Source organism: Crocodylus porosus, unplaced genomic scaffold (genome assembly GCF_001723895.1).
Source record: "Crocodylus porosus isolate Cpor-Errol unplaced genomic scaffold, CroPor_comp1, whole genome shotgun sequence".
Lineage (NCBI taxonomy): Eukaryota > Metazoa > Chordata > Crocodylia > Crocodylidae > Crocodylus > Crocodylus porosus.
In genome coordinates, this window is record NW_017728886.1 from 269306844 (window position 1) to 269332950 (window position 26107).

General features: G+C 47.9%; 1 protein-coding gene and 1 long non-coding RNA gene across 4 annotated transcripts in view; one reads left to right on the plus strand and one right to left on the minus strand.

The window, feature by feature from the left end:
• Window positions 1-1206: 1206 nt before the first annotated feature.
• On the minus strand, window positions 1207-5992 carry LOC109306530. Its single transcript, XR_002100027.1, has 3 exons — window positions 5891-5992; window positions 3025-3143; window positions 1207-1235 (listed from the first exon to the last, which is right to left on the minus strand). It is a non-coding gene; the product is annotated as an uncharacterized LOC109306530 (long non-coding RNA).
• Window positions 5993-10408: 4416 nt separating this feature from the next.
• The window catches only part of RHPN1 (rhophilin Rho GTPase binding protein 1), a 56759-nt gene continuing 41060 nt past the window's right edge, over window positions 10409-26107 (plus strand). The window contains exons 1-2 of one of the 3 annotated variants that reach the window (XM_019553587.1): window positions 10409-10538; window positions 24758-24876. In XM_019553587.1, the coding sequence (XP_019409132.1) occupies window positions 10449-10538; window positions 24758-24876 (209 nt within the window). In that variant the 5' untranslated portion in view covers window positions 10409-10448. The remainder of the gene's footprint in view (window positions 10539-24757; window positions 24877-26107) is intronic. The other 2 variants (XM_019553596.1, XM_019553602.1) reach the window with 2 other exon arrangements.

Sequence of the window (26107 nt, forward strand, 5' to 3'; positions counted from 1 at the left end):
TGTGCGTCACAGCAAAGAAAATAGGGAAAATATTTTAGAAGCGCAGCTAGAATGGAGGTTGTTCCTGCCCTACTATAATATATCAGGGATGCACAGCACTGAAACGTTATAATTTGTTCCACACTAAACGTATCAAAGCCCAGCCACCTTTGTGGAAAATAAATGCTTTCCCTGAGAATCTCAAAGCATTGCTCATTGAGCCTTAACTCTGCTGGGTTTAAGGTTTACCCCCATTTTACAGAGGAGGAGACTAAGGTTAAGTCCCATGTTTCAGACGTACTGAGCACACACAAAGCTCACTGAAGTCAACAGGAGGTGGGCACCTCAGGAAGCCAGATGTCCTGGCCAAGGCTGCTCAGGTTTGCAGCTCGCTAGAGGACACAGGAATGACGACTCCTAAACCATGTGAACTGCTCTCCCTGGTTGCAAAGGGGAGTTTGTGGAGTTCAAGACACAAAGCTTCCTACCAGCCCTCAGACAAAGCAATTTTAAGCTATTTATATCACAGGAGCATGGAAAAGTGGAGCTGGCAGGGCCCTCAGGACATCACTTCTACTCCACGCCCCTGTCATAGCAGGATTGTCCCTCACTAAACCATCCCAGCCAAGTGTCTGGCTCTTGAAAACTTCCAAGGATGGAGATTTCACCATCTTTCTAGGCAGCCTATTTCAAGGCTTCACCACCCTTAGAATCAAAGCTCCTCCTAATCCCCAACTTCAGTTTCCCCTGCTGCAATTTGAGGCTGGTGCTCCTTGCCCCGTCCCCTGGAGCCACATAAAATAGCCTCTCTCGGTCCTCTCCATCATCACCTTTCAGGTATCTGCAGGCTTATCAAAACCCCCCTCAGTCTCCTCTTCTCCAGGCTAAATAATCCCAGGTCTCCCAACCATCCCTCACGTTTCCCAGACCTTTAAATCACTGTGTTTCCTCCTGTGGCAGTGCAGGGAAGGGAAGTGCAGTTATCCCCATCTCATCTAGGGACGGGATCCCCTGCATGACTTTCCCAGGGGAAGAAATAAACTTTTGCCTCTAAAATGAGCAGCAAGACACAACACTGCCAGGGGCTGTAATCATTCTGTTTGTGGCTGCTGCTTCTCCCATCAAAGGGACAGTGATCAGTTTTTCCCCTTAAAACCCAATGCACTCTTACCCAATTGCTTTGCTGAGTTTCTTCCTGCTCCCTGCTCCCAGCCTTTGCTTTCGGCGGCTTCTGCTCCGAGTCGCTTTTTATTTTCCTTGAGGAAGAAAAACACATCCATGACTGAGGAGACCCGACCCAAAGCAGCCAGTGGGACTCCTTGAGCTATGCTGGGAAAAAAAAAAAGCCATCCTTTCCCCACTAGTTAATGCCTTTCATTTGTACTGGGTAAGATGCTTTCCCAAGAATTGAAACACCACCTGTTCCAGTCCATACTGATGCCTTTAAAACTCACCTGTGGCTATTCCTACAGCCGAATAGAGCCTCTGGTGAGAGACATCACAGCCTTGCGGTATTTGTGGAAGGACCAGCACTGAAATAACAGTCGCACTCATTTGTTTGCCATAAAAATCCTCCGGAGCTGCCATCATCTCTGACTTGACTCCAGAGAGAAGCAGCAGCAAAACCAGCTACCGCGTGCATCAAGTGCAGCCGCTAATCCGTGCTAACTTCCCGTGTTTAGCGTGCTAACTGTCCATGTGCACGTGCTTGTCCCTTTAGGCAATATAGCTCAGTTTGTGATGAACGTGGAGCCACCTGAACCACAAAGAGGGCTGTCTTTGTGGGTTTGCGGGGAAGTTACTGTGCAGTAAGCTTGGGTGCATATGGACAGGGCCCTTGCTTCTAGTGGATGCTCTTCAGTCATGAAGAGTGCCTTGGTGCATGGCAGCTTACTCCACTTGGAAAGCTATTTCCACTGCATCTCTGGATTGGGCCCTGCCAGGACCATCTGATGACAGGACAGGACACTGTCCGGGTTTGGGAGCCTGGAAAGTATCCGAGCAGTGCTGGCATTAATGAATTAATAATGTAGAGACTCTCCTGGGACAAAGTAGGCAGTCGCCCCCAGACTTAAAGGAAATGATTCAAGGTGCCAGAGCCTGCAGCTTTTGAGCTGTTTTAGCAAGATGCCTCAGGAGAAGGCTTTCTAGCTAAAATACCTGCCTGATCCCATCACTGAAGCGCACAAGCCTCTCACCAGCCTTAGTCTCCACTGCAAGGGAGAGAAGGGCTCTTAGTGCTAAGTCCTAGGAAGAATAAGGCCCAGATCCAGAAAGGGATACAGGAGGCTGAATTTCACCTTGGCCCTGTGCTCCTGAAACATCCCACCCAGTCACCCAGCCCTGGAGATACCCCACCTCCATACCCAGCTTATACTTTTCACTGTAAAGATGCCTCAAATCACAAGTCTGAGCATGCTTGGAGCAGCCCTTGTCCTGACAGGTGAGCCCTTCATTGCTCACTCCTCTCTACACCCAACCAGGTACCAGAAACAAGCAGCATGGTCCAGCAGGCGTTCAGACCACCGACAGGATCAGGGCCACATAAAAGGCAGCTGTGGGCTCCAGTTTGGCAGATAGTAATGACAGTAGCAGTGGGGTTGGTAGCAATGGCAGGCTCCTGTCCCCACCTGATCAATGCACTTGCTCAGGATGGAGAAGACCAGGGTTCAAATCCCTACTCTGCCTAAGAGAGCTCTCCCTCACCAAGAGGACAGCCCAAACCCAAGGGCTCTAGGTTATTCTGGGTGCAGACATGATCCATCCCTCTTGCAAAACCCGTGCTAACGGGCAGGAGCCAACGCAAGGTTTGCTGGGCCGGTGAGACCACAAGGACCTGGCCCTGCAGTCTAGCGGTTAGGGCAGCAACCTGGGAAGAGGCAATGAAGCTGAGACTCGGAGCCACATGGCATCTCTTATATAAAACTTTGACATGACAAACCTCTGTACCAGCAAACAGCCAATGCCCACAGGCCTCTCGCCAGCCATTCAATGAGTGCATTAGGTATGAAGTGACAGCATATCATTGCTGACCGAAGTACCCACCTGCTCACGCCGTCCTTTGTCTTCATCAACCATGATACCTCCAGATCAGTTTTCTTAGGGCTCCCCATAGCCCTTTTGCCTCCAGACTCCTCTTTATCACTCATTGTGCAAATTCACATCTGCAAACCAAAAGGCTGCATCAACCCATGTGCAAGAGAGAAGCATCCTAATAATACCACCAGACCCGGGTCCCCACCGAAATCCAGATAGCTCCACGTTGCTGTTGTGCAATCACACGCCAAAAGGCAGCAAGTCTAGGCAAGGAGCAACTGCAACATGAGATGCTTCACCACTTTTCCTGTTAAATCACAAGCTAAATGCATTTATATCTTCCAGTGCTAGATGGCACAAGAAAAGGGTGGTGGGGAAAAAACATCTCTGTATGAGCCAGGAATATCAGGGACTAACAGACACTGCAATTTCCTAACGAAGAAAACTTTTTTGGTGAACAAGACTATTTCGGACCAAGTCATACAATCAGTGGATGCACAACTCGCACATTTTTTTTTTTTTTTTTTAATCTGTATCCTAATTGTATCTACAGGCTTGAACAAAATTGGATTTCTGGGTATGTCAGCTGGATAAACACAAACCGTGAAGTTTAGCATATAACGTGCATTTCCCCCACTGAAAAAGGAGGCCCAAAATTAGGATGCATCCTTCAACTCAAGTTGCAGCAAGAGAGGTCGAGATTGGATATTAGGAAAAACTCTCACGAGGAGGGTAGTAAAACACTGGAACAGGTTACCCAGAGAGGGGGTACAATCTCCATCTTTGGAGGTTTTTAAGACCTGGCTTAACAAAGCCTTGGCTGGGATGATGTGGCTGGGGCTGGGGCTGCTTGGAGCAGGGGGTGGACTAGATGTGACCTCCTGAGCTCCCTTCACACCCTCATTTTCTACGAGTCTATGATACAGCAAAGCTACCTAACGTAATATCATTGCAATCATTGTCCTAAAAGTTGATCAATATACAATCACATTCTTTTTGAGGGAAGAAGAAACCTCTCTCTCAATTTTAGCCTTTTCAGAGATTTCATAGATATTAGGGCTAGCAGGGACCTCGCAAGATCATCGGGTCCAGACTGGAGAGGTACACCATCACGTACAGTTACGAGAGACAGTTTCCGTGCTAAAAGATTCATGATCTACATATGCAACACAGACAAAGGACAACAGAGGGAACCAAAGCATTTAAAGCAGCAGGGACTTGCCCAATAAATAAATATATAAACAGCAGCTCACCAGTATAGGTGGGAACAGAGCCCAGATCTCTCATGTTCTCAGTTAACGCCTTGCCCATGAGGTCAGGGGACCACCATGCTGGATAAAGACCCCTCACCCATTCCTGTGGCCAGGGGCAGCCTCCTATAGGGCTCAGCACCTTCCTACCCTCAAAATGCAAAGGCATGGTGCTTTGGAGGGCTAATTAACTCCACCAAGATAATGAGCAGTGCTACCTCCACTTCGGACCTAGCATGCATGGACTGAGCTCATACGTCCCTGCAGCCTGTCTGGCAAGAAGACCGCAAGAGAAGTACCCGGATAAGCAAGTAGATTATCTGCGGGGCAGTAAACGGACTACGTGGGAAGCTGCAGGAGGAGGCTGGATGTGGGCTCCGAAAGGCTGGGTGCCTCCACTACCTGGGCTGCATGAACTCCAACTAGACAAGAACATATCAAGAGTAAATTGGATGCTTATCTTGCTGGGATCCCATGACCCCAGCTGACTTCCTGCCCTTTGGGCAGGGGGCTGGACTCGATCTCCCGAGGTCCCTTCCAGCCCTGATGTCTGTGAAATCTATGAAATATCAACCGGGCTGAATGTCAGCACCCTCCAATGGACTAAAATTGGAGAGGGGTGGTAAAGAGAGGGCAGATGGGCAGGAACACATCCCAGTGGGGTTATCATTCAGTGAAACAGATACTTGGCAAGCACTTCACAGCATTAATGCCCCAAACCCCAAGCCAACCTGCAAAGAGAAATGCCAATAAAAAGCATCCGCGAACTCTGAGCCTGCCAGAGCAGAATGGGAGTTGGGGGGTATGCAATTTTAGACACCAGCAGTCAGATTTTTGGGAGAGATTCTTGCATGCTGGGGGTGTTTGGACATCCGGCCCTTATCCAGGTAAGGACTTAGGAGCTGAGCTGGCTTTTAAAGCCCTGCCAGCAGCGTTCACTGACTTCTCACAGCCCCAGCTCCACACAAAACAGATGCTCAGCATTGCAAGTCACCAGGCAAGCTCAAATCCCCAAGGAAAATCAATATGGAGCTGGAAGAAAACCTAGGCCGAGCCCCAAGATAACCTTTTATGCATAAACCAAAATATATCAAGGAGTGGAGAAGGTCTACATAGTGGGCTTACATTTACAAAATTTCTTTGCAATTTTACCATCGTGCAAGCCTACAGCGTTAACATTTATTGCACTTGCGAAGAGCATTGGCGAATGCTGGCAACGGCCAAAAAATACGATGCAATGAGAAATGGGGCAGTCTGGTAGATGTAGCCAAACCTTATCTTTCCTTCTACAGCTGAAAGCATCCCTCAACATGAATTAAAAAAATAAATACAATCAAGCCATAAGGGATTCAAACCCTACAACCACATTTGTGGAATACATTGCAACCCAACCAAACACAACCTAAGTAGCAAACAAAGCCATCCCTGGTGGTTTCCTTAAATCAGCCACTTTTTGCAGGACCTGGGCGCTTTCAGCAAGAGAAATCCAAGTCCTAACTAGGGGACTTGTAAACTCTTGGAGATCATGAAACATGGGCTCTTACCCAAGCACCTCCGCAAGCTTGTACTGGAATAGGCCCAAACACCAGTGGGCATTTGCTGCTGGGAGATCTCAAGGAGCTCACCTGGACCGGGCTGCACCCAGCTAGATGATGCCTGAAGTCCTTGCAAACTGCTCTCCTGCCTTCTCTCTAGAAGCACTGCCCCCCTTCCAAGGGGGGTATTTGAAGACCTGCTGATGACCCCTGATTGGAGGACCAGGTGCCCATGGTGCATTCTGGGAAATGCAGTCTTCAACTGGAAGTCAAATCCCTAGGGGGGCGTGGAAAAAAAAACAAAAAAAAGCTGTAACTCTTGGGGAAAAAAGCCTCCCCTATAAAAAGGAACCTCCATTTATTTTATCAACATTATTTTTTTAACCACTCATGGCCTGGATGGAGCACTTCTTTCTAAGGCAGGAGATGTAAGTGCACCCTTGTCTCCTTAAGCTTTTCATAGCCTCAAGTGTGCAGCAGAAAGGAGGAAGCTGGTATTTCCCTGAGCCACTGGCATTTGGGGGATGTCTGTGACCATGTAGACAGGCAAGGGAAACACCTGGGGGCTACAAACATGGGCTGCTCCTGGATATTGGGCCCCGGGGAATGGGCTTTTCTGTTCATCCCTTCTGGGAGCTCTGGCCTCATTGCCATGACTGCCCAGAAGTTGAGCCTGGGGAAAAATATGCTTGAGAGCAAATTAGCGTGGGTTGGTGCATCTGTTTGCTTAAAACCCTCAACCAAAGCTATGCCCACTTCCTCCATATTGTTATCTCACCTACTTGCAGCTTGTCTCTACTTTCTTTTCTAGCAAAAAAGTTGAAGCAGCTTTAGATGCACAAAATGCTGTTTCCTTTCTAGGAACAGGTGGGGTAAGAAGGGATGGCCTCAGGTTTGCAAAGCAGCTTTGATTGCGAAGGGGCAGTAGAGTAGGCTGAGGAGCACAGGGAAGTCAACCAAAACCTTCTAGAAAAAATGCAAGCAGGCATTTCTGGGGAGGGCAGCAGTAAGGGTGGCGTGCCCCAGCAATACAGGTGAGCTCCAAGCTGCGCTAATCCTTGCAATGCCCCGGGGGGGGGGTTCTGAAGCACAAGCCTTGGACTTGCAACCCCAAGCTCGCTCTGGGTGAAGAGCAGTTCAGGGCTCAAACCAGTGCCTTGTGGGAGGCTGTGCAATTGCTGTGGGCAGGTGGGCATTGATCCCTGTTACCCTTCACCTTAGATTTACCATCTTTTCTGTGAACTGAGCTCTCTTACCTGGCAGCAGGCAATGCATTCCCTTCCTGTCCCAGGGCCCTGCTCTGGGGCTGGCTGCAATCAAGCCCTCCTGGGGCTGGTAGAAAGCACCTGGAAAACTTCAGCTGCACAGAAAAAGCCTGGATCAGCCACTTCGGGAAGGACCCCGGCTTCTAGAGCTAGGGTTATTCTGCTGCTGCCCTTCAAGTTCATGACCAAGCTGCTCTTGACTGGGTGGGGGGATGATAACAGGAGACACAAGGACAGCTTATTCTAAGGTCTCCTTGTGCAGGGTTAAGCACCGTACCTACACTCCTGATAGATAGGGACAGCCCCCTCACAGATCTGCTTGAACCTGGTGACACCTGGTTTGCAAAATAGGCCTTCCTGAGTGAGTGAAATAGCTCCCACCTGCAGCTAGGAAGGTAAAGGGCAGGTGAGGACGTGGTGTCTGGGTTAGTTAATGTTTATGCCAGCTCCCTACCATGGGTTAAAGCAGGGCAATTGAAAAGCCAAAGGGTCTAGGTCTTGCCTTGCTTGTTCCTCTTCTATTGTGTTATGCTTCATCTCACACGTAGGTGAATCTGACCCTGTCCTCCCCCATCTCTGGAAATACTGGTCTGGATCTCCCTTCATTACTATGGAGTGAACCGGCTGAGAGGCAGGACTGTGGGACTGGACCCTCCAGGAAGGATCCTTCCAAGGCCAAACTGGATTTCACTGGTGTGAGTCTCATGGGAACATAACCCTGAGCCGAGCCCCGGCCCCCCATATCCTGGCACTGAAACTAATTAAGAACTAGCTGCTCTGGGGGGGGTTAACAATAGAAATAATTTATACCTAGCTCTTATTACATAGCACTCTTCCTTCTGAGCTCTCCAAGGAGGTCAGCCTGTGTTGGGAGGGAAGCAGCTGATTGCATGTAAGGCCCATCTGTTGCAAGCCATCCTTGCTCTGCCTGCAATTTGGTGAATGCAATAAGGTCCCACTCCTTGCCGCACATCCAACCCCCCACGGTGCTGAAAAGCCAAGGGGAGCGAAGCATGCCCGTTGCCCAGCCCTATTGCAGCCCAAGCAAAGGGTCCTGCTCCGTGCTGTTGCTAAGAGCTTGAGCGGCATTGATCTAAATCAGCCTTAATGTGACTTCAAGGTGGGCAGAAACCCAAGCTGGAGCAGCAGCCTGCGTCCATTGGGGCCATGCAGAGGAAGTGACGTTTCGTGCAGGTTTGGGCAGGAAATCTGGGGGTAACTTTTCCTTATTGTGCTCTGCTATACCAAGAGTTATTGCTGAACATGTTAGACCCCCTCCCTGCCAAGGCAAGGGGACCTGGTGTCATCCCAAATACAAAGAGCATCTTTGTTCCTCCATGACAAGCACTCCTTTTGGATTAAGAAATCCAAACTCAAGTGGGATCTCCTCTTCAAACATTCTGCATTAATCCTCCCTCAAGGGGTAGCAAAAGAGCTCCTGTCCCAAAAAGAGCCATATAGTGGAAACTGATAGTTACCTACTACCATGCTTTCTTGCTGCAAACACGAGGAGAAATTTTTCCATCCTGTTTTGTGCAAGCCAACAGCCAGGGACCATTTTTATACATGCCAAGTATTTTATATACAGAAAGCTGGAACTGGACACTGGAATGTATATATTAGGTTGCAATTTAAATAGTCCTGGGGAATTTCTCGCCTGGATTGTCAATGCCAGGCAGCTAAACCTGTGCCCTAAGGAAACTGTAGGATCTATGGATCCCTGCAAAAGGCTAGGAGTCAGTAGATTTGTATGATATGCACAATATAACCTCAAAAGGCACAAAAATCTTGGATGGGGAGCGGTGTATAGATAAAACGGAAGTGGGACCGATTTAAGAGCGCTGCATGTGTAATCTCTGGGTTTTTATCTTGTGCATTGTGTTTGCACACTTAACTATGCTAATAGTGCATGGCACCCTAAGAAGGACCTCAAGGCACCACAGGATGCTCTGGCCTCCCAGTTGAGCAGTGCCATGCTCATGAAATGGCAGCGTTTGGGAGCCTGGTTCGCGTTCTCACTGCCTCGCTGTCCTGCGTGTTGGCAGGCTGTACGGTCTGTGCAATCTTAGAAATTGTATTTCCCAACTCCCCAGTGCCTTTTTTGGCAGCTTGATTCCTTTTCACGGCATGTGCTGATGTCCCAGGGTGGCTCTTTTGGGGTTTTTTGAGAGTGCCTGAAAGAGATTTAAATTCCAGGCCCTCTGTGACTTAACAGGACTGTGCAGAAGCAGCAAGATCGGAACAGGTTTGGCCCGTCCCTGTGCCCAGGGGAAGCCTGGCTTCTGGGAAGGGAGGCAGGGCGCCAGGAGAGCATTGCTTCACAGCTTGCAGCCAGACCCTGGGAAAAGGGAGCTGGTGGGGGGGCCCGGCCCAGGCATGGCTCTGTGGAAGCAGAGTGCAGTGGTACTGCAAGGGCCCAGCTGTCGCATGGGGGTGGGTGCATGCGTATGCAGTGCTCCAGGTGTTGCATAGAGGCTAGGAAAGCAAGTGTTGCATGGGGGAGGTGCAGGGAATGCAGTGCTGCAGGTGTGTGTTGCATGGGGGAAGTGTGGGGGGGGTGGGGAGTGCAGTGTTCCAGATGTGTGTTGCATGGGGGAAGGAGGGATGCAGAGCTCCAGATGTGTGTTGCATGGAGGCGGGGGGAATGCAGTGCTCCAGGTGTTGCATGGAGGGGGGGAGAATGCGGTGCCCCAAGTGTTGCACAGGGGTAGGGGACAATGCAGTGTCCAGATGTTGCGGGAGGGGCAACTGCAGTGTTCCAGATGTGTTGCATGGGGCTGGGGGGGGGGGTGCAGCCCTCCAGGTGTGTTGCGGGTGGGGGGAGCACAGAGAGGCGCGCGGGAGGCCCCTCCCCCCCGTTACGTCCTCGGCGTTCTTAGCCCTGCCGTTGCCAGGGGCGACAGCGCCCCGCCCCCAGCCGCACGAAGGGGGCGGGGAGAGTGAGAGGGAGAAGGAGCGGCTTCTCGGCCCCGCCCCACTCCCGTCCGCGGGCTCCTATTGGGCGGCGGCGCTGTCACTCGGTGGCTTCCTTGCAACCCATTGGCCGGGGCGCTCCCCCCTGCTCTTTCCCGCCCCCGGGGGCTGCCCGGGAGTCTCCCCCTGGCGCGGAGAGGAGCGGGCGCGCGGCACCGGCGCTGCTGCGGGGACGTAGGGACCCCTGGGGGAGAAAGGAGTTTAAGGCTGAGGCGAGAGGGGCAGCCCTTGGGGGAGCAAAAACCTGAGGGGGGAGGGGCAGACTCTGAGGAGGGGGCAAAAACCTGAAGAGGGGGCAGGGACACCAGGGGGAAAGGACTTTAGGGCTGAGGGGGGAGGGGCAGCTGCCCCTGCAGACTGTGAGGGGGGGGTCCCAGCTCCCGAGGGGTGTGGGGGAGAGCGCCCCAGCCATGCTGATCGCAGAGGAGGAGGAGGAGGAGAGCCGGGGTGCGGGGGGTCACCTCGTGCGCCAGCCCCCGGAGACGGGCAGCGTCCGGAAGGTGAGGGGCGCCGCGGGCATTGGGGGGGCGGGGGCATTGGTTCCAGATGTTGCATGGGGGGAAGATGGGACCCCTAAAAAGTGGCCTGGAGGCAGCAGCGTCTCCCCACCCCAGGGAAATACTCTTCTTTCTCTGTAAGGAGCGAGGTGCCGTGTTTGTAGATATTTTATGCTAGCAAAATGGGCCAGCGGGTTCATTGCACGCGTGGTCTCCCTGTGCTGACCCACCCGTGCAGCCAGGGAAGATCCTGCCCGTCGGCTGAAAAGCGGCAGGGGATATTTAGGGTAGCGACAAGAGTTGACGCTGTAAATGGAATTGGTTTTTTTCCAGCGTCTCTAGCGTGTGGTATAAAGCAATTGGGACTTGTAGTAGAGGCGATTATCTTTTATGAGACCATCTAGTTTTTTTGCAAAAAAAAAAAAAAAATTATTTCCAAAAATCTAGTTGTTCTCGTAAAAGATAATTGCCTCGAGCATGAGTCCTGATTGCTTTTTCCTCGATATGGCTGCAGCATGGATACTTTGCTGGCTGTATTGCATTTAAACTGCTAGTTGTAAAACCATGTCTTATTAGTGAGATGCCGGCTTTCAAAACTTCTGTGGAGGGCTTGGCCTGTTTGCTGTGATTTTTCTGAGGGTTTCTGCTTGCTAATGTGATGGAAATCATGGCAGTGTTTAAGTTTTAATATCTGCAGACAGCTCTGCCTTAACGTTGGCTGAAGTCCCATGAAAGTTTGTCTCGCCTGAAGAAAGGGCTGTTGGGGTGGAGCAGTAAACATTGCTACCTAAAAAGCAGTCGAATCCAGAGTCCTGTATACTAATGTTTTTGCTGTTCGCAGGGTTGGCCTTAGGGTTGTTGGGGCCCTGGGTCAGAGAGTCCTTTGGGGCCCCTGGGAGGTATGTACTCAGGAAAATATTAACCCACCACAGCTGTGTGGTCTATTTATCCAATATTAAAAAGATCCACAAGTGTTTTAAAATGCAAATCGAGTCGCTTTCTTGCAAAAATTTCACTCTGAAAAAAGCTTGGGGCCCCAGATGGTTGCCCAGTTTGACCTCCCCTAAGGTTGCTACTGGGTATCCTCATTTCATTTAAAGGGAGGCTGCAGAGTTGAACTTTACAACCCAAGATGATTCATCTACAGCAGTGGGGGCCAACCTTTTTCAGCAGATGTGCTGCACATCATCCGCTTGCTCTCCTCTGCCCAATTGACTGTTCCCTGCCTGCCACTTGCTGCTTACACCCTCCTCCATCCGTTTCGTGCCACTTGTGGCATGCATGTAGCCTCTCGGCCCTCCCTGATCTAGTGTATTTATAAGGATGCACAGAAGAGCGAGAGTCTTCCTGTTAACTCTGTATGTATTTTCACTCTTTCCCTAGGGTGAGCCATCAGCTACCCATTGTGGTTGCGTGAATTGTGTCGAGTAGCGACAGGAGAGCAAACAACATTTTTCATAGGAAAATATGGTTGCAAAGCTAAACACATTGACATCAGGACTTGTTAGGGGGAGGTCAGAGTGTGGGATGCAGCCCTTGGAATAGCTTAAAAGTAAAATAAAACTGACTAGATTCAAGCTGAGCCACTGCTCTTTTAAAGAAGAATTAATAGCCTTTTTACTGAACAGCTCACGTGCGTTCAAGTGTGGATGCAGTTGCTATGGCTCGACTATTTTGTGGAGAAGAATTTCCATCACTACAATAGCAGTTATCTTTTGCTCAGGATAACATTTTGTAACTGAGGCTTGGATGCACCTGTTTCCTACCGGTGCGCGGATTTGGCTTCCTGCCTTGGCTTTTATGACAGGCCGGCAGCGCTTCATATGCCACCGGCTGTTTTGTTTTTAGCGTGTTTGCAGGCTTTGGGTTTGGGTTTTACAGGTTGGCAAATGTGGAGTCTTTAAAAACACTCATTTCTCCTTTCATTCAGCAGCAGGAGTATTTTGGAGAGAGTTTACAGCCGTAAGTCTGTTCATTTTAATGGAAGGCAATGTGGTGAAACTGTATTATCAACAGGTTTCTAGACGGTGTAGCGCAGGTGTCTGAGCAAGTAACATGCTTCAGGCTTTGCTCTCCTTGTCCATCTCCATTTTAACTTTTTAATTTCCTGTAGCCATGAGAAATGGCAGAGGGTCTTGTGGGCAATGTTATCTGGAAACCAGGGGCCACTAGTGTATTAGATCAGTACTGGGAATGATGTCTGCCTAGCACATGTTATAGTATGATGTGACGGTGGCTTTCTCCATGTAAATAGACCAGAGAAAATATCACACCTGCATGATTTGCCTATATCCACAGGCTGCAACGCTTTCCCAATGCTGGTTCTTCCATAAGGAGATCCTGTAGGGCTAGAAATCACCAGCAACTCTCATAAGCATTACAGATCATACAGGAAGCTTTAAAATCTGTGTCATGCAATAACATGAAATATAGAAGTTGAAGGAAGAGGCAAAAATCAGTAAAAACAGGCTGGTCGGTTTCTAATCCATTTCACTTGCTTGTTCTCCTTCCGTATCAATGGTACCTGGATGGCAAATGTAGTCAAAGATAAATCCCAATCAAAGTAAGCCTGTTTCCATTGATATATTAAGCCTCAGTGATCTGTTTTTTATGATAAATTCTCCACTTTGGTTTTAAAGCATCTGACAGTTTACTTTTTAAAATAAAAGAACATCATATTTTAGTAAGGTTTAATTATTGCTTATATTGCAATTAGTAGCCTGCTTGCCGTCTGTTAGATTTTGCACGTAGGACCCCATTCAAAAGCATTTCTGTTTGGGATGGAACTTAAGCACATGCTAAATTTTAAGCATATCTTAATTACCCCAGATACCCTGAGTAGTGAATAAGTTTTCTGTCAAGTGCATTCCTGAACTGGAGCCATGTTACACATTTGTTGCACAGCCTTTTCGGGATAAGAACCCAAGCTAGCAAGTTCAGGGTCTTGTCTGAGGTCACTTGCACTGATCCAGCTGGCTGGTTGGGACTATAGACTTGTGTTCATAGCAGCAATACCTTTGTACTGCAGCAAGTAACTTTGTCAGCGTTTCCAGTTTCAGCCCCCTGTAAATCATTAAAAAGGGGCATATCTTCTGTTTTTGCATAGCATGCTCTGTGCTGAAGTTGGGTCTGGATAAGTGAAGCAGATGTTTGTATTTTAAAATGAATGTCTGTTCCAGGTGCAAGTTGAACAAAGAAATGCAGGACACTTGTTCTAGAACAGTGGTTAGAGTTAAGGCACCTCTGGGGAAAATACCACCTCCTTGTTTTCATTATTTTTTTTGACTACAGAAAAATAGTAGAGCAGTGCTTCTGTTGCAGAGAATTTGGGAAGACCCCAGCAAGGAAGAATGTTTTCAATGCTCTGCATTTCTATTTGAAATCTCTGGATTTATCTTGTAATTCATGTCTGCATGCCTAACACGTGCCTTGGCATCCTGGTTGAGAATCGCTCTTCTAGATTCCCTAGAGTGGTCGTTCTCAACTGGTGGGCTAGGACCAGTCTGACTATAAGTTACCCATTACTATTGGCCTAGGCTAGAGTCAAGCTTTGCAGTTCAGGGGTGAAACATCGTAGTCATGCTATCGCTTTATCTCTCCATAATACCGATGCTGTCATATAGAGCTACCACTTTTGTGGCCTTCTTGGAAATAGGTAGGCTTTACTTGCAATGAGACTCAGACTAAAATGAGTCATAGAGAACCAGACACATTTGTCCTGGATTTTTATCCAGGTAGCATATTTTGCCTGGAGCAATTAATTTCTGTGGTTGATCAGCACGATGAAGGGAATATGACAATACAAGTGAAGGGGCTACTGGTTAAAATCACTCTAGACTGCTAAAATTGAGCTTTTGCCTCACATTGCCTGGTGGCAAAGCTTGGGCAGTAAGAATGCTTTAATTGGTCTTTTCTCTATTTTTGATGTACAGCAGCCTGTTTTTGCTAAATAAGCCTTACAAAATGCTCTCTGAAAAAATGCCTAGGCAGCAGCTTGTGCCAGTTAAATCAATCTGTGGTACTGAAAATGTCTAACAAAGAGAGGAAAGTTAACTGAAGCCAAGTTTATTTTGCAACACATTACTTAAATACAAGTTCCTCAGCTCCAGCCTGTGTGCAGTTACACAGATCCTCGCCCAATACAGGGAGGAGTGATAGAAACAGCACAGAGAAGTGTTGCAACAAGTCTGCTGCGTTGCCTGTTTCTGGGCATAATTGCTGATATTAAAAATGATACGTTTTGTGGCTGTGATGATGTCACAAGGGATTGAAATCAATAAGTTCCCAGAGCCAGTGATAGGTCTTTTTTGGAGATATCCTGTACTGTTGTTGCATGTGTTGTCATGGGAACTTGGGTTATGACCTCAAATAGGGAATAAAATCTCGGGAGTAGCTAAAATTCTGTTTTTCATGTAGTTAGGTGATGATTAAGGAGCAGAAATTACAGTGATCATGTGTTGTAAAGCATCAGCTGCTCCCTTATCAAAATGGCCTCTCAGTGTATGGCAGAGATCTCTTCTGGAGGGTGAACATTTTGGACCTACACTGGTGTATGTCATGAATTCCCTTCGATAACCCCAACGTGCAACCTCTCTTATCGCCGATAAATTCTCCTTTATATGCATCTCTTCTTAGTTTAACAGGGCTTGCAGTTTCAGCTGAAGCAGTTCACCAGGAAATGAGCAGGTGGCAAGAATTACTATTTCTCAATTTCTCCAACTTGCATTTTAACTTGAGGGCTGTTTAATTCCCTTCCACGCAACTCTTGGCTGGGCATGAGACTGCTTCGGACCTATGGACTCATGTGCTTGTGACTGCTGCCCATGCTGGCTATAGGAACACGGGACTGGCAGGGTCTCACCGGTCCAATGAGTCCAGTTCCCTGCTCTTGCGACAGCCGCATCCTTTAATCCATCCCTTAAGCTGATCAAGCTTTCCCTCAAGATCAGGAAGGTTGTTTTGCTGCTTCTGTGCCCAGGGAAAATCTGTTTCAGAACCTCGTGGTTAGAAACCTCCTTTCATTTCCAGACTACGTCTTATTTATGACCAGGGTCCATCCAGCACAGACAGCCTTATAGTTTCATAGACGTTAGGGCTGGAAAGGACCTCAGAAGATCGAGTCCAGCCCTCCACCCAAAGGGCAGGAAGTCAGCTGGGGTCATAGGATCCCAGCAAGATAAACATCCAATTTGCTCCTGAAGGTGTTCAGTGTAGGTGCACGAACCACCTCCGATGGCAGGCTGTTCCAGACCTTGGGGGCTCGGACAGGAAAGAAATTCTTCCTTATGTCCAGCCTGAAACGGTCTTGCAGGAGTTTGTGACCGTTCGACCTTGTCATCCCTTGGGGCGCTCTGGTGAACAGACGTTCCCCCAGATCCTGGTGGTCACCCCTGATAAACTTATAGGTGGCCATCAGATCACCCCTGAGCCTGCAGTTTTCCAAGCTAAAGAGTCCCATGGCTCTCAGCCTGTCGTCGTAAGGTCTGTTTTCCTGACTTCTGATCATGCGCGTGGCTCTCCTCTGGACTCTCTCAAGCTTCTCCACATCCTTTTTGAATTGTGGAGCCCAAAACTGGACGCAGTCTCCAGCTGCGGCCTCACCAAGGCTGAGTACAAGGGGAGAAAGACGTCCCGGGATTTGCTTGAGAAGCATCTATGGATGCAAGCCAGCATTTTGCTCGCTTTACTAGCTGCAGCATCTCATTGAATTTATTTTAAAAAACACAGCCCTTCTAGAGTATTTGAAATTGAACATGAAACCAGCCACACACACATACACAACAGGATTGCTATGAGAACATCATCTACCACATAGAAGATTGGTATGTAAGTACACTATGAAGGATTGTAGTTATACTTTAGCTTCAACAGTTCTCCCTGTCTGGTTTTTACCTTGGATAAATTTAAACAGCCTCTTTCTCTCAAGCTGGCTCATTGAAACAATCTGTGCTCTTTTCATTTTCTCTGAAAAGAAGAGGTTTTCTAGCCCCAACCCCTCCCCCTGCACCTGTTTCAGCTTGGGTAAGGGTGACCAGTATTTCCACAGTACTCCAGATGAGACTTAGTACTATATATCCTCCTTGTCCTGGGAATGCCTTTCCTGATGCAGTCCAGGACTGTATTTGCCTTTGGGCAGTTGCAGTTCATAGTCATCCCACGGTAAACGAATTCAGGATGCTTCTTCCTCGGCTCTTTCCATCTGGTGAGCCATTGGCTTGTGGCAGAAGTTCTTATCAGCCCGTTGCTGCCCAGCTTTGCTCTTATAATTTTGTTTCATCCCATTAGGTTGCACCAGACCTCAGGATCATTCAGTTCTTCCTGTATGCAATCCAGAGATTTGGGTTTTCTGTTTCCCATGGGAAAACGGTGAAAACTGCGAGATTTTTATCTCTTGCCAGAGACAAATGCATATTTCTCATTTTACTGGAGAAACCTGTGGATTTTGCAGTTTTGCAGCGAGCCCTCTGCAGGCAGCTGGGTGGGAGCGGGAGGAGGGTGGTCTGCCAGACAGCCTGGAGAGCAGCTCCCACAGGTAAGTGGAAGGTGGGGGTGGTTTTGAGGCCCCCGAAGGAAGGGAGTTGGGCTGGGGTTGCTACCTGGCTAGGCAGTACTTGGGACCTGGGGCTGTAACACGCAGCTGCACAGCCCCGGCGGGGAGTAGGACAGGACTGCAGGCAGCTCGTCTGGGGGGCTGGGGCTGGATTCCTGCTGCTGCATGCACTCTTGGGGGTTAGGGGGGACCCATACGCCCCAGATCTGGGCACAGACTTCCGCCCTGCTGCCCTCCCCTAGGGCCTCCACTGCAGAGGCTCTGGGGGAGGTCAGTAGCCCGCAGCATGCAGTAAGCAACCACTGCTCTGCACACAGATCAGGGGGTTATGGGTCCCAGTTGCACCCCCTAGGAGTGTGTGCCACAGCGGGGAGCCACCCCCAAACCCAGAGCGGGCAAATAGCAGGTGGGGAGCCGGGCTCCGCTCCACTACAGCAGCCACCACCTTCTGCCAGGGGCAGGAGACTGCGGACTCAGGTCCCTGGCCCCATAGCCCTGGCAGCTGTGGGGGGGCCTCCAGCAGGGCTGGGGGAGCAAGCTCTATGGGTGGGGGGTGAGGAGCACCAGCAGTGCTGGGGGAATTGTCGGGTAGCAGGGGTGGGGAGTGAAGGGCACCAGCAGAGCCAGGGGGGACTGTGAGGGGCTTTTCATTTTAATAATGGATTTCGGGGTTTTATTAGAGAATTTGAGATTATTTGGGTTTTTTTTTATCGGTGGGGGGAGAAACAGGATCCCTGCTGATATCCCAGCCCTTCTTTGTATCAACAGTACTTCCTAACCCGGTCAGCTGCAGATATTAGCACTGGCCTCCTTTTGTGCCGAGGGCTTCAAAATAAAATTACTCAGGCAATCACCTAGACATATTTTGTGATACTGCACATGTTGCTTTTCCAGGTCTCTAATGTTTACAGGGGCATCTGAGCCTAAGGGTGCAAAGTGCAGTGTGTGATGAATGTTGTCTATGCTGCACGTAGAGTATGCAGGAAGGACTTGGTTACACAAGGAGACTTAACCCCTGAGAATTCATACAATCATAGAAAATGGGGGTGGGAAGGGACCTAAGGAGATTCTAGGGGTGGGCAAAATGCGGCCTGCGGGCCGGACGTGGCCTGTCAAACCATTCTATCCGGCCCAAGGGGCCCCTAAAAAATTTAGAAAATTTAATACTAATCTGCCCTGGGCTGTCTGTTATGCAGCCCTCAATGGCTTGCCAAAACCCAGTAAGCGGCCCTCCGCACAAAATAATTGCCCACCCCGATCTAGTCCAACCTGCTGCTCAAAGCAGGACCAGCCCCAACTACATCGTCCCAGCCAGGGATTTGTTGAGCTGTGTCTTCAAAACCTCCCAGAATGGAGATCCCAACACCTCTCTGGGTAACCAGTTCCAGAGCTTTACTAACCTCCTTGTGAGAGTTTTTCCTAATATCTAAATAAGCCCGATTCCCTCAGCCTCTCCTTGCAAGTCATGTCCCCCAGCCCCTGAACTATTTTGTTGCTGGACTATCTCCAGCTTGTCCACATCCTTTCTGTAGTTGGGGGGGTGCACAGCTGGACACAGGACTCCAGATGTGGCCTCCCCAGTGCTGAATAGTGGGGAAGAATCACTGCCTTCGATCTGCTGGCAGCGCTCCTGCCGATGCAGCCCAGGATGCCATTAGCCTTCTTGGCACCAAGGGCACACTGCTGGCTCATATCCAGCTTATTATTATAATTATAATTCTGCTATTTAAATTTCCTCATCTAGACAAGGTTTAAGTCTGTGCAGGAGAGACCTAATGTAATCATCTTCCATGTGTAAAGGTCAGAGTGGACAGGTGACAGCCCCCTTCTCTGAAGTCATTTCACCCAATGTGATATAGCTGTTGCCTGTCTGCAGTTATCTTCAAGGCAAACAGGACTGCCAGTTAGCCATGAGGCAGTTTAATAGTGCCTTCTACTTGCATCTACTGCAGAACAGCTGTCCAGCTGTGCCCTCCAGACCAAGGTGTAACATATCAGTATAAACCAGCGTTAGTTGCACTGTTGTCTTCCCAGACCCTAAATTATCCGCTGTCCCCACACATGCAAACAGCCTCATCTGCCTCTGCTCCCTGTTTGTAAAGCAGCCAGCCTCTCATTCCTCTCCCCGCCTCTGAAATGAAGCTCTAGCACATCTCCGTATCACACTTGTTGCCCTTGCATGTCGAGACTGAATGTAATATTGCTTGGCAGGTTTCTTTTGCGCATAGAACAGCCTTGTTACAATAATACTGGCTCTAATCCTGCCTTGTCAGAGGCGATAAACTTCAATGCTGGACACAACTCATGTAACTTAATGACCCATACCTCATTCATTTTTCATGGCTTTCTTAACATATGCTGCACTCCGTGTGCATACAAACCACGCCAATTTCTGGTGGGTTTATGAGTGCAACAAAATTTATGACCACCTGCTGTGCATTTTTTTTTCTACTTGGTTTAAAACCTTCTACAAAGCGGGGAGTGAGTTCCTGTGTTGTACCCTGATTTCGTTCAGCCCTTACACAAAAGTCTTATTCTGCAGTCAAGCAGCAAAATGCTTGAAGACCTGCTGAGGGCCTGAGAGATGAGCTAAACACATTGAGAAGGTTAGGTGCTTACTGCCTCTCAGGATCAACCCTCGAGGTTGTACAGGAAAGAATAAAGCCGGGGAAATATCAGCTGGAAAGACTTAGCAGGTGCCCTTAACTTCTTACCACAGTAACAGGATAGACTGTGGAAGAAATGACTCTTAAATTATTCTGCTATCACTGAAAGGATGATTTTCAACCAAACCAAGTGACTTCTTTTGGATTTGCTGGAGTACTGAATGTTGGAGGAGATGGACACCAAGCTGCATTTTTTTGAGGGAGCATTTTGTAAGTGTTTCAGCAAAGCCAGGCTGCCATATATCCTCTCAGAAAATGGAGAAAAGACTAATTAAACCTCTTGTTGCTCAAAGGTCCTTTGTGTTCTAGAAACATAGAAATCAGGGCTTGGAGGGACCTTGGGAAGTCATTTAGTTCAGGCCCTTACTTCAGGCAGGATCATCCCCATCCAAACCATCTTAGGCCCCTGACAGATGTTAAATTAAAAGCATGACAGGATCTGCTATGGGATCCCAAATGTATGTGGCAGGAGGTGCAATTGTGGGATCCTGCATCGCATCCCACTGCCCCATGTTGCTCATGAAGGGGACCTTATCCCAGGCTCCCCCTGCATGCCCTCCCCTGGCTGGAAACCCCATCAGCTGGCCAGGAGTCCCCACCCCAGTGCACATGGGGATCTGGAAAGACTCTTGTGTGCTCCAAGCCCGGGTACTGGCCACGCCTTCAATTAAGGGCATAATGAAAACCAGCCACAAAGTAATGACACATTACATATAATAACTCTGTGGCTGAGCCCTCGTTTTATCACTCCATTAATTGACAGAGTGTGTGGCCAGGTCACTACTTAAGATATGATTAATCGGTTAATCAGTCTGAAGTGTAACATCTGTGAGGGCCCCCCTGAATAAATTTGATCTAATTATTAAATGCATGAACTGATCCTCTCCTGTAGTTACCAGTTGTGTTGTCCCAAGACACCAAGAGCACTCTACTTGCCACAGGTGAAACAAGAGATCACACTGGTATTGAAAGCACCCAATTTTATTTCCCTCCCCCAAATCAATGATTCTTTTTCTAAGGATGAAATTCTTACTCCAGGGCCAAATCTCCTGGATTATTTTTCTTTATACATTTTTTTTTCCCTCCTAAATTGCAAGAACAGCAGGGGAGGAGGACTTTACAACAACTCTAGTAGGTGGCAATGGACTGCTTGCCCTAGCATAAACCATGCAGTAGTGGTGCGTTGTGAGAGCTCTTTTGCTCTTCACAAGGCTTTTTCTCACGGTCTCATGGGGAGCTGTGGAGGGTTACCCAACTTTACAATGGGTGAAGGAAGCCAAAGTGCAGAGAGATCAAATGAATTCCCTATGGGCAGTTAGTCTTACAATTTGAAGCCGCCCTTCCCATAACATGATCCAGTCCAGCAGCACTTGACTTGCAAGCTTCATTTTACTGTGTTTTTCTGGCCGGGTGCAAATTGATAACAACCTCATTAAATGTGATTGTTTAAATTGCTAGATGCAGTGTTCAGCTAAAACAGGCAGCAAACAGCAGAGCTTATTTGGCTGCTGCAATGTGAACTCGGGGCTTTGCAAACAGCAGAGCGCAGCTTCCTTATCAGTAGGTAGATAACAGTTCAGACAAATCCAAACAGCAACAACTTCCAGAGGATGTTGTGAAGGAAAATAGAAGGAAATGTCTAAACTTACAAGGAAATTCCTGGAAGAAGGCACCTTCTCCATGCCCAAACGCCAACGCTATTAGTGATCTGCAGGTACCTTAAAGGACTTGGGTTATGAGAAGGTTGATGTATGGTGCTATTTAGGAATCCAGTCCTGTGATAGCAGCTCTTGCTAGGCACTGAAGGACCCAAATCACCAGTCACTTTTAAAGTCACAACAACATAGGCGCCTATAAATGTCTGGTGGCAAGCACCCTCCAGCTCTACTCCAGTGGAAGTGCTCATAACATTTAACAGCAGGCTTGTTGCACTGTTGGTTGCATGTCCTACAGAAAAGAAAAAAAAAAGAAGAAAGTTTGGTTTGTTTTTTAACATTTGTCATGAAGAGTCCCATGTAATAAGTTGAAGATCCACTGCAAAAGAGCTCTTTGCTTCTTCAGAGAGGGCTCCTTAGACTTTCTGGTCTCTTGGGATATTTTGTATTGACCTTTAACAGATCCTTTGGGGAGTGTGTCACTTGTTAGTCTTGTGACACATGGTTTACCTCCTCTAGGACTAGCACTAGTCCTGCCATACCTCCCCTTTTCCCTTCTCCCAATTCAGCCACCAACTGGACCTCATCCAACGTTGCTCTAGGATAGCAGTTTTCAACCTTTTTTCATTTGCGGACTCATAAAAACTTTCAAATGGAGGAATGGACCCCTTCAGAAATTTTGAATGGAGCGGCAGACCCCTTTGAATTGTAAGTGCAAGTATTCACATATTTTTAATTGATCATCATCCTCTTTTGTGGACCACTTAAACGTACCACAGGTTGAAAGCCACTGCTCTTGGATTTCTAACTTCATCACTGAATTAGTCACCGTGACCTCTGGATTCCTTGTTCTTAACAGCAAGATTCAGGCCTTTAGTTAAATTCACCTTTGAGGAAGCGGTGTCACACAAAGACCCCTACCCATTTTGTGGTTTTGCACTTGCTCTTCAAAGCAATGATCTGTCTTTGGGTTATTAATTTCCTTTCAGCCCTTGGAACTGAGATTTATAGGTCAGCTAGGCAGTTCTTTAGCCTTTGTGTCGTATTTAATAAACTCTTACAGAAGGATCTGGTTTTCTCCCCTCCCCCCACCTTTCCTCTTCCTCTGATATTTGTCACGAATACACAGATTACTGTAAAACAGAAAAGCTTCAAGTTTTTCCTGCCAGATATAGCAACTTCTGTTCCTCGGCCTCCGATACTCTGAGTGTGCACTCCAAGCTAGTATGTAAAGTAATCACAAATGTCTGTGCTTATACCTATAACTTATTTCTTCAGATTGGACAACTTGTTTTGTATGACTTAGAAATACCCAAAGCAATTTATATACAAAAAGATGTTTCATCTGCAGTTGTTTAAAATGCAGTGTTTTTCACTCTCATCCCAGTTACTAGTCTGGACTAATAACATCTCAAATATTTTCCCACTCCTAAAAGAAAAAATAAGTCCTATTTCTTGTCACTCTGTGTGCAAACACGGAAGAAGCAATGTTTCAAGTCCAGAGAATTTTTTGAGTGCAATCATGAATTGGGTTTTATCAGTCCTGGCATCATAAGGTCCAAAACAAGAGCCAAGACCTGTATCCTCTCCTTTTGCAACTAAGATAACATCCTAGCTCTCCTTAGTTTGCAGAGGCAGTGCTTGCAGGTGTCAGCAGTGGTAAGATCACATTTCATAGGTGATATCTTCTTCAAGCAGCAGTTCCCTTGAGCAAGAGAAAAAGAAGTCCCTTATGGACTTCTCCATTCCAGTTTAACAGACCTGGGATCAGGGTGCATCACCATCGAGATGCATGTATCTAACCTGGCTTCCCACCTGTTAAAACTTGGTGGTAGCAAAGGGAAAGCAAGGGTGAACACACAGCATGGAGACATGGGGGACAAAGACAAGGGCAGTCAGTCGATGGTGCCGCACAGTCAGCTTGTGTAAGCTGGTTATAATAGCTGTCCTTCCAAAAAGTCGTTTTGAGTAATACTTTTGACCTAGGTAGAAAGACAATGGGATCTTGAGAGCATCTGAGAAGAGGAGAGGGAGGAATGAGTTTTGCTTTTTCTAAAGCCTCCAGATGATGGGTAGGAAGGTGTCGTGCTGCTTCCCAAGAGATGCTTTCTGATGACCCGAAGCTTGAGCCTTGCAGCAGGGTGACATTCACCTTGCATTTACATTAGCATTCAGCTGGCTGGGGTGGGAGGTGTCACTGTGGTCAGATGCCAACTGCTTGCCCAAAGGTAAGAAAAGTGAAGGCGGAGGTCTCCCTATGAAAACAGCTGCCCTGCCTCACACCCTGCATTTCACCCCCCAAAAAGGCCCTTTTTGTAGGGCTGTGGGGCTCCTCGGGAATGCATTTCACTGCTTCTTTGAATTGTTCCCTGTACAATAGAAATCCCTCTCGCCTGAGTTAAGCTTTTGTGCCGTGGAGGAATCTGAGAACCTCCTCTTGACAGTGCCTCCATTGGGAGCCCCTATAACATTCCTTTGCTTCCCCCTTGTAAGGCCAAAGAGACGAGGGTCTGTTATTTCCCAGCGCAAAGGTTAACCACCTAACTCATTCCCTGCCTGGGAACGCTCTGACCCACCAAAGTATGGGAGGGTAGAATAAAAGCGCTCTTTAAATACAACTCATTTACCTATGCCCTGACTTCCAGAGCTGTTGAGCAAGCTCCAATCACACTGATGTTAGCAGGCACCGCAAGCGTTCATCACCTATGGGAAGCGACGTCTTTAGCATCCAGGCTGTAGGCATGCGTGTTCCTATGATTTGAGACTCCCAATATCCTAAATCCATCATTTTCTGTCCATCCCCTAAAGCCTTGGAAAGGAGCTCTTTTTGTGTCATTTGTAAAACCCTGGATCATCTATAAAGGAAGTAGTCATAAAAGTCAGTGTGGCATAACACCATCGTTAAACTCCATTTCAGCATCATGGAGGAGAGTGCCAAAGGCGGGGCAAGCCTTTGTAACGAAGCCGTAGTTTGGCATAACTTGGACAGCTGAAGCAAACATGACTTATAGGCCCAGCACAGAGAAGAGGGCCCTGAGAATATACTGCAGTAGGAGACAGCAGCTCTGCTTGAGTCATATTACAAACTAAAGAGGCACTTCACCTGTGTTTTTTGAGTATGGTCTTCACATCTCAGCCTGTACCAAAGGGAAGGTGATCTTGCCCAGGGGAAAAAGAAACAGAGGGTTTTGTGTTCCACTGCTTGCAAACAGCCAGCTTACAGATAGTGCTGCAGTGAGTCTCCAGAGCAGACCTGAATAAGGAGCTGGCAAAGCTTGGATAGGAAGGAGGGCAAGCTTCAGCAAAGGTGCTGTGCTATCACGGGATGTATTCTGATCACCTTTCTCTTAGCAGGGCTGTGACCCTTTTGCACAGACCCAGCGCAGCAAGCTGCAACACCGTCGCGCGCGGATCAACCAGCAGATCAACAAGGAGATGAGGATGAGAGCTGGGGCGGAGAATCTCTTCCGGTGAGTGCATAACCCCTTGCTGTGAGCACGTGGGCACATTGATGTCATTCTCTGCTACTTTCTGTCGCTTTGGACTGTTTGATACTCCTCTCTAGTGGGAAGCAGTGATGCGTCCTTGACTTGTAAGGAAGAAAACTGACCAGCTGCATGAAGGTCCAGGGCAGATTGTGGTTAATCACATCTCATTTAAAAACACAAAATAATCTGTATTCCCTTGCACCCAGTACAACCTCATTCTGAACCACCACTGTCACCATGAGAGGATGGACAAAAGACCTATCCCCATGAGTTTTGTTTTTGGTGTTCCTAGTTTTACTCCCCTCCTCCCTCAATTTTGACCCAGCTGGAGAGAAATAATCACCCTTTCCTTTGCTTTTATCCTGCTAATGCTTTGTCACTGGCCTTAAATTATGGGCATTTCTTCTGACTGTCAGAGCTCTCTGTTTTACTGAGATCTGTGCTTTCATTCATGCACACCTCTTTCTATACCACCTCCCTTTCTCTTTTCTGCCTTCTTCCATTTCATCCCGCAAGCTTGTAGGAGTCTTCCCAATTGCATGGAACAGGCTCTTCTGTCTCAGTATCCAAGAAATGACAGGCCTCAAAGTATTCCAGGTCCCATGGTTGTACCCTTTTTTGTGCTCATTCAAGCTTCCTCCATGCCTTTAGACAGCATGCCTCTTTGGGATGGATTCTATAATCTGCAAGTGAATGACCTTTCTCTATAAAATAGTGTGCATGTTTACCTCATTATTGATTAACAGTTGTTTTAATATCTTGGAAATTAATCAAAACTGGTTTCTATGGTGGGTGGAACAATGGAAACCAACATAGACCTGAGCTCAAGCATAACCATGGGTATTTGGAGATGCAGCGTGATAACTGTATTGGTGGGTGAACCAAATTCAGCCCTGATGAGAGGTGGGCCCATTGCATGTTTATGCTTGGACAGACTCTGGCCAGGTAACTCTTTGCTATCTGTTGTTGTAGAGCATACAAACACAATGTAGTCCCTTTTCCTGGGGTTTAGCTATAAATACAGGCAGCCAGTCACAGCCAATATGGGATACTGATTGTGAAATATTGATATGTTGTGCTGTTTTGTTTTTTATGGGTATCTTGCTTTCATAAGCATTTTAAGTGAGAGATTTCTTAGCTCTTACATATATTGTGTGCCTAAACAGCAGGATAGTGAGGTGAAGGTGTGTCATGCTATGATAAACTGTTTTAA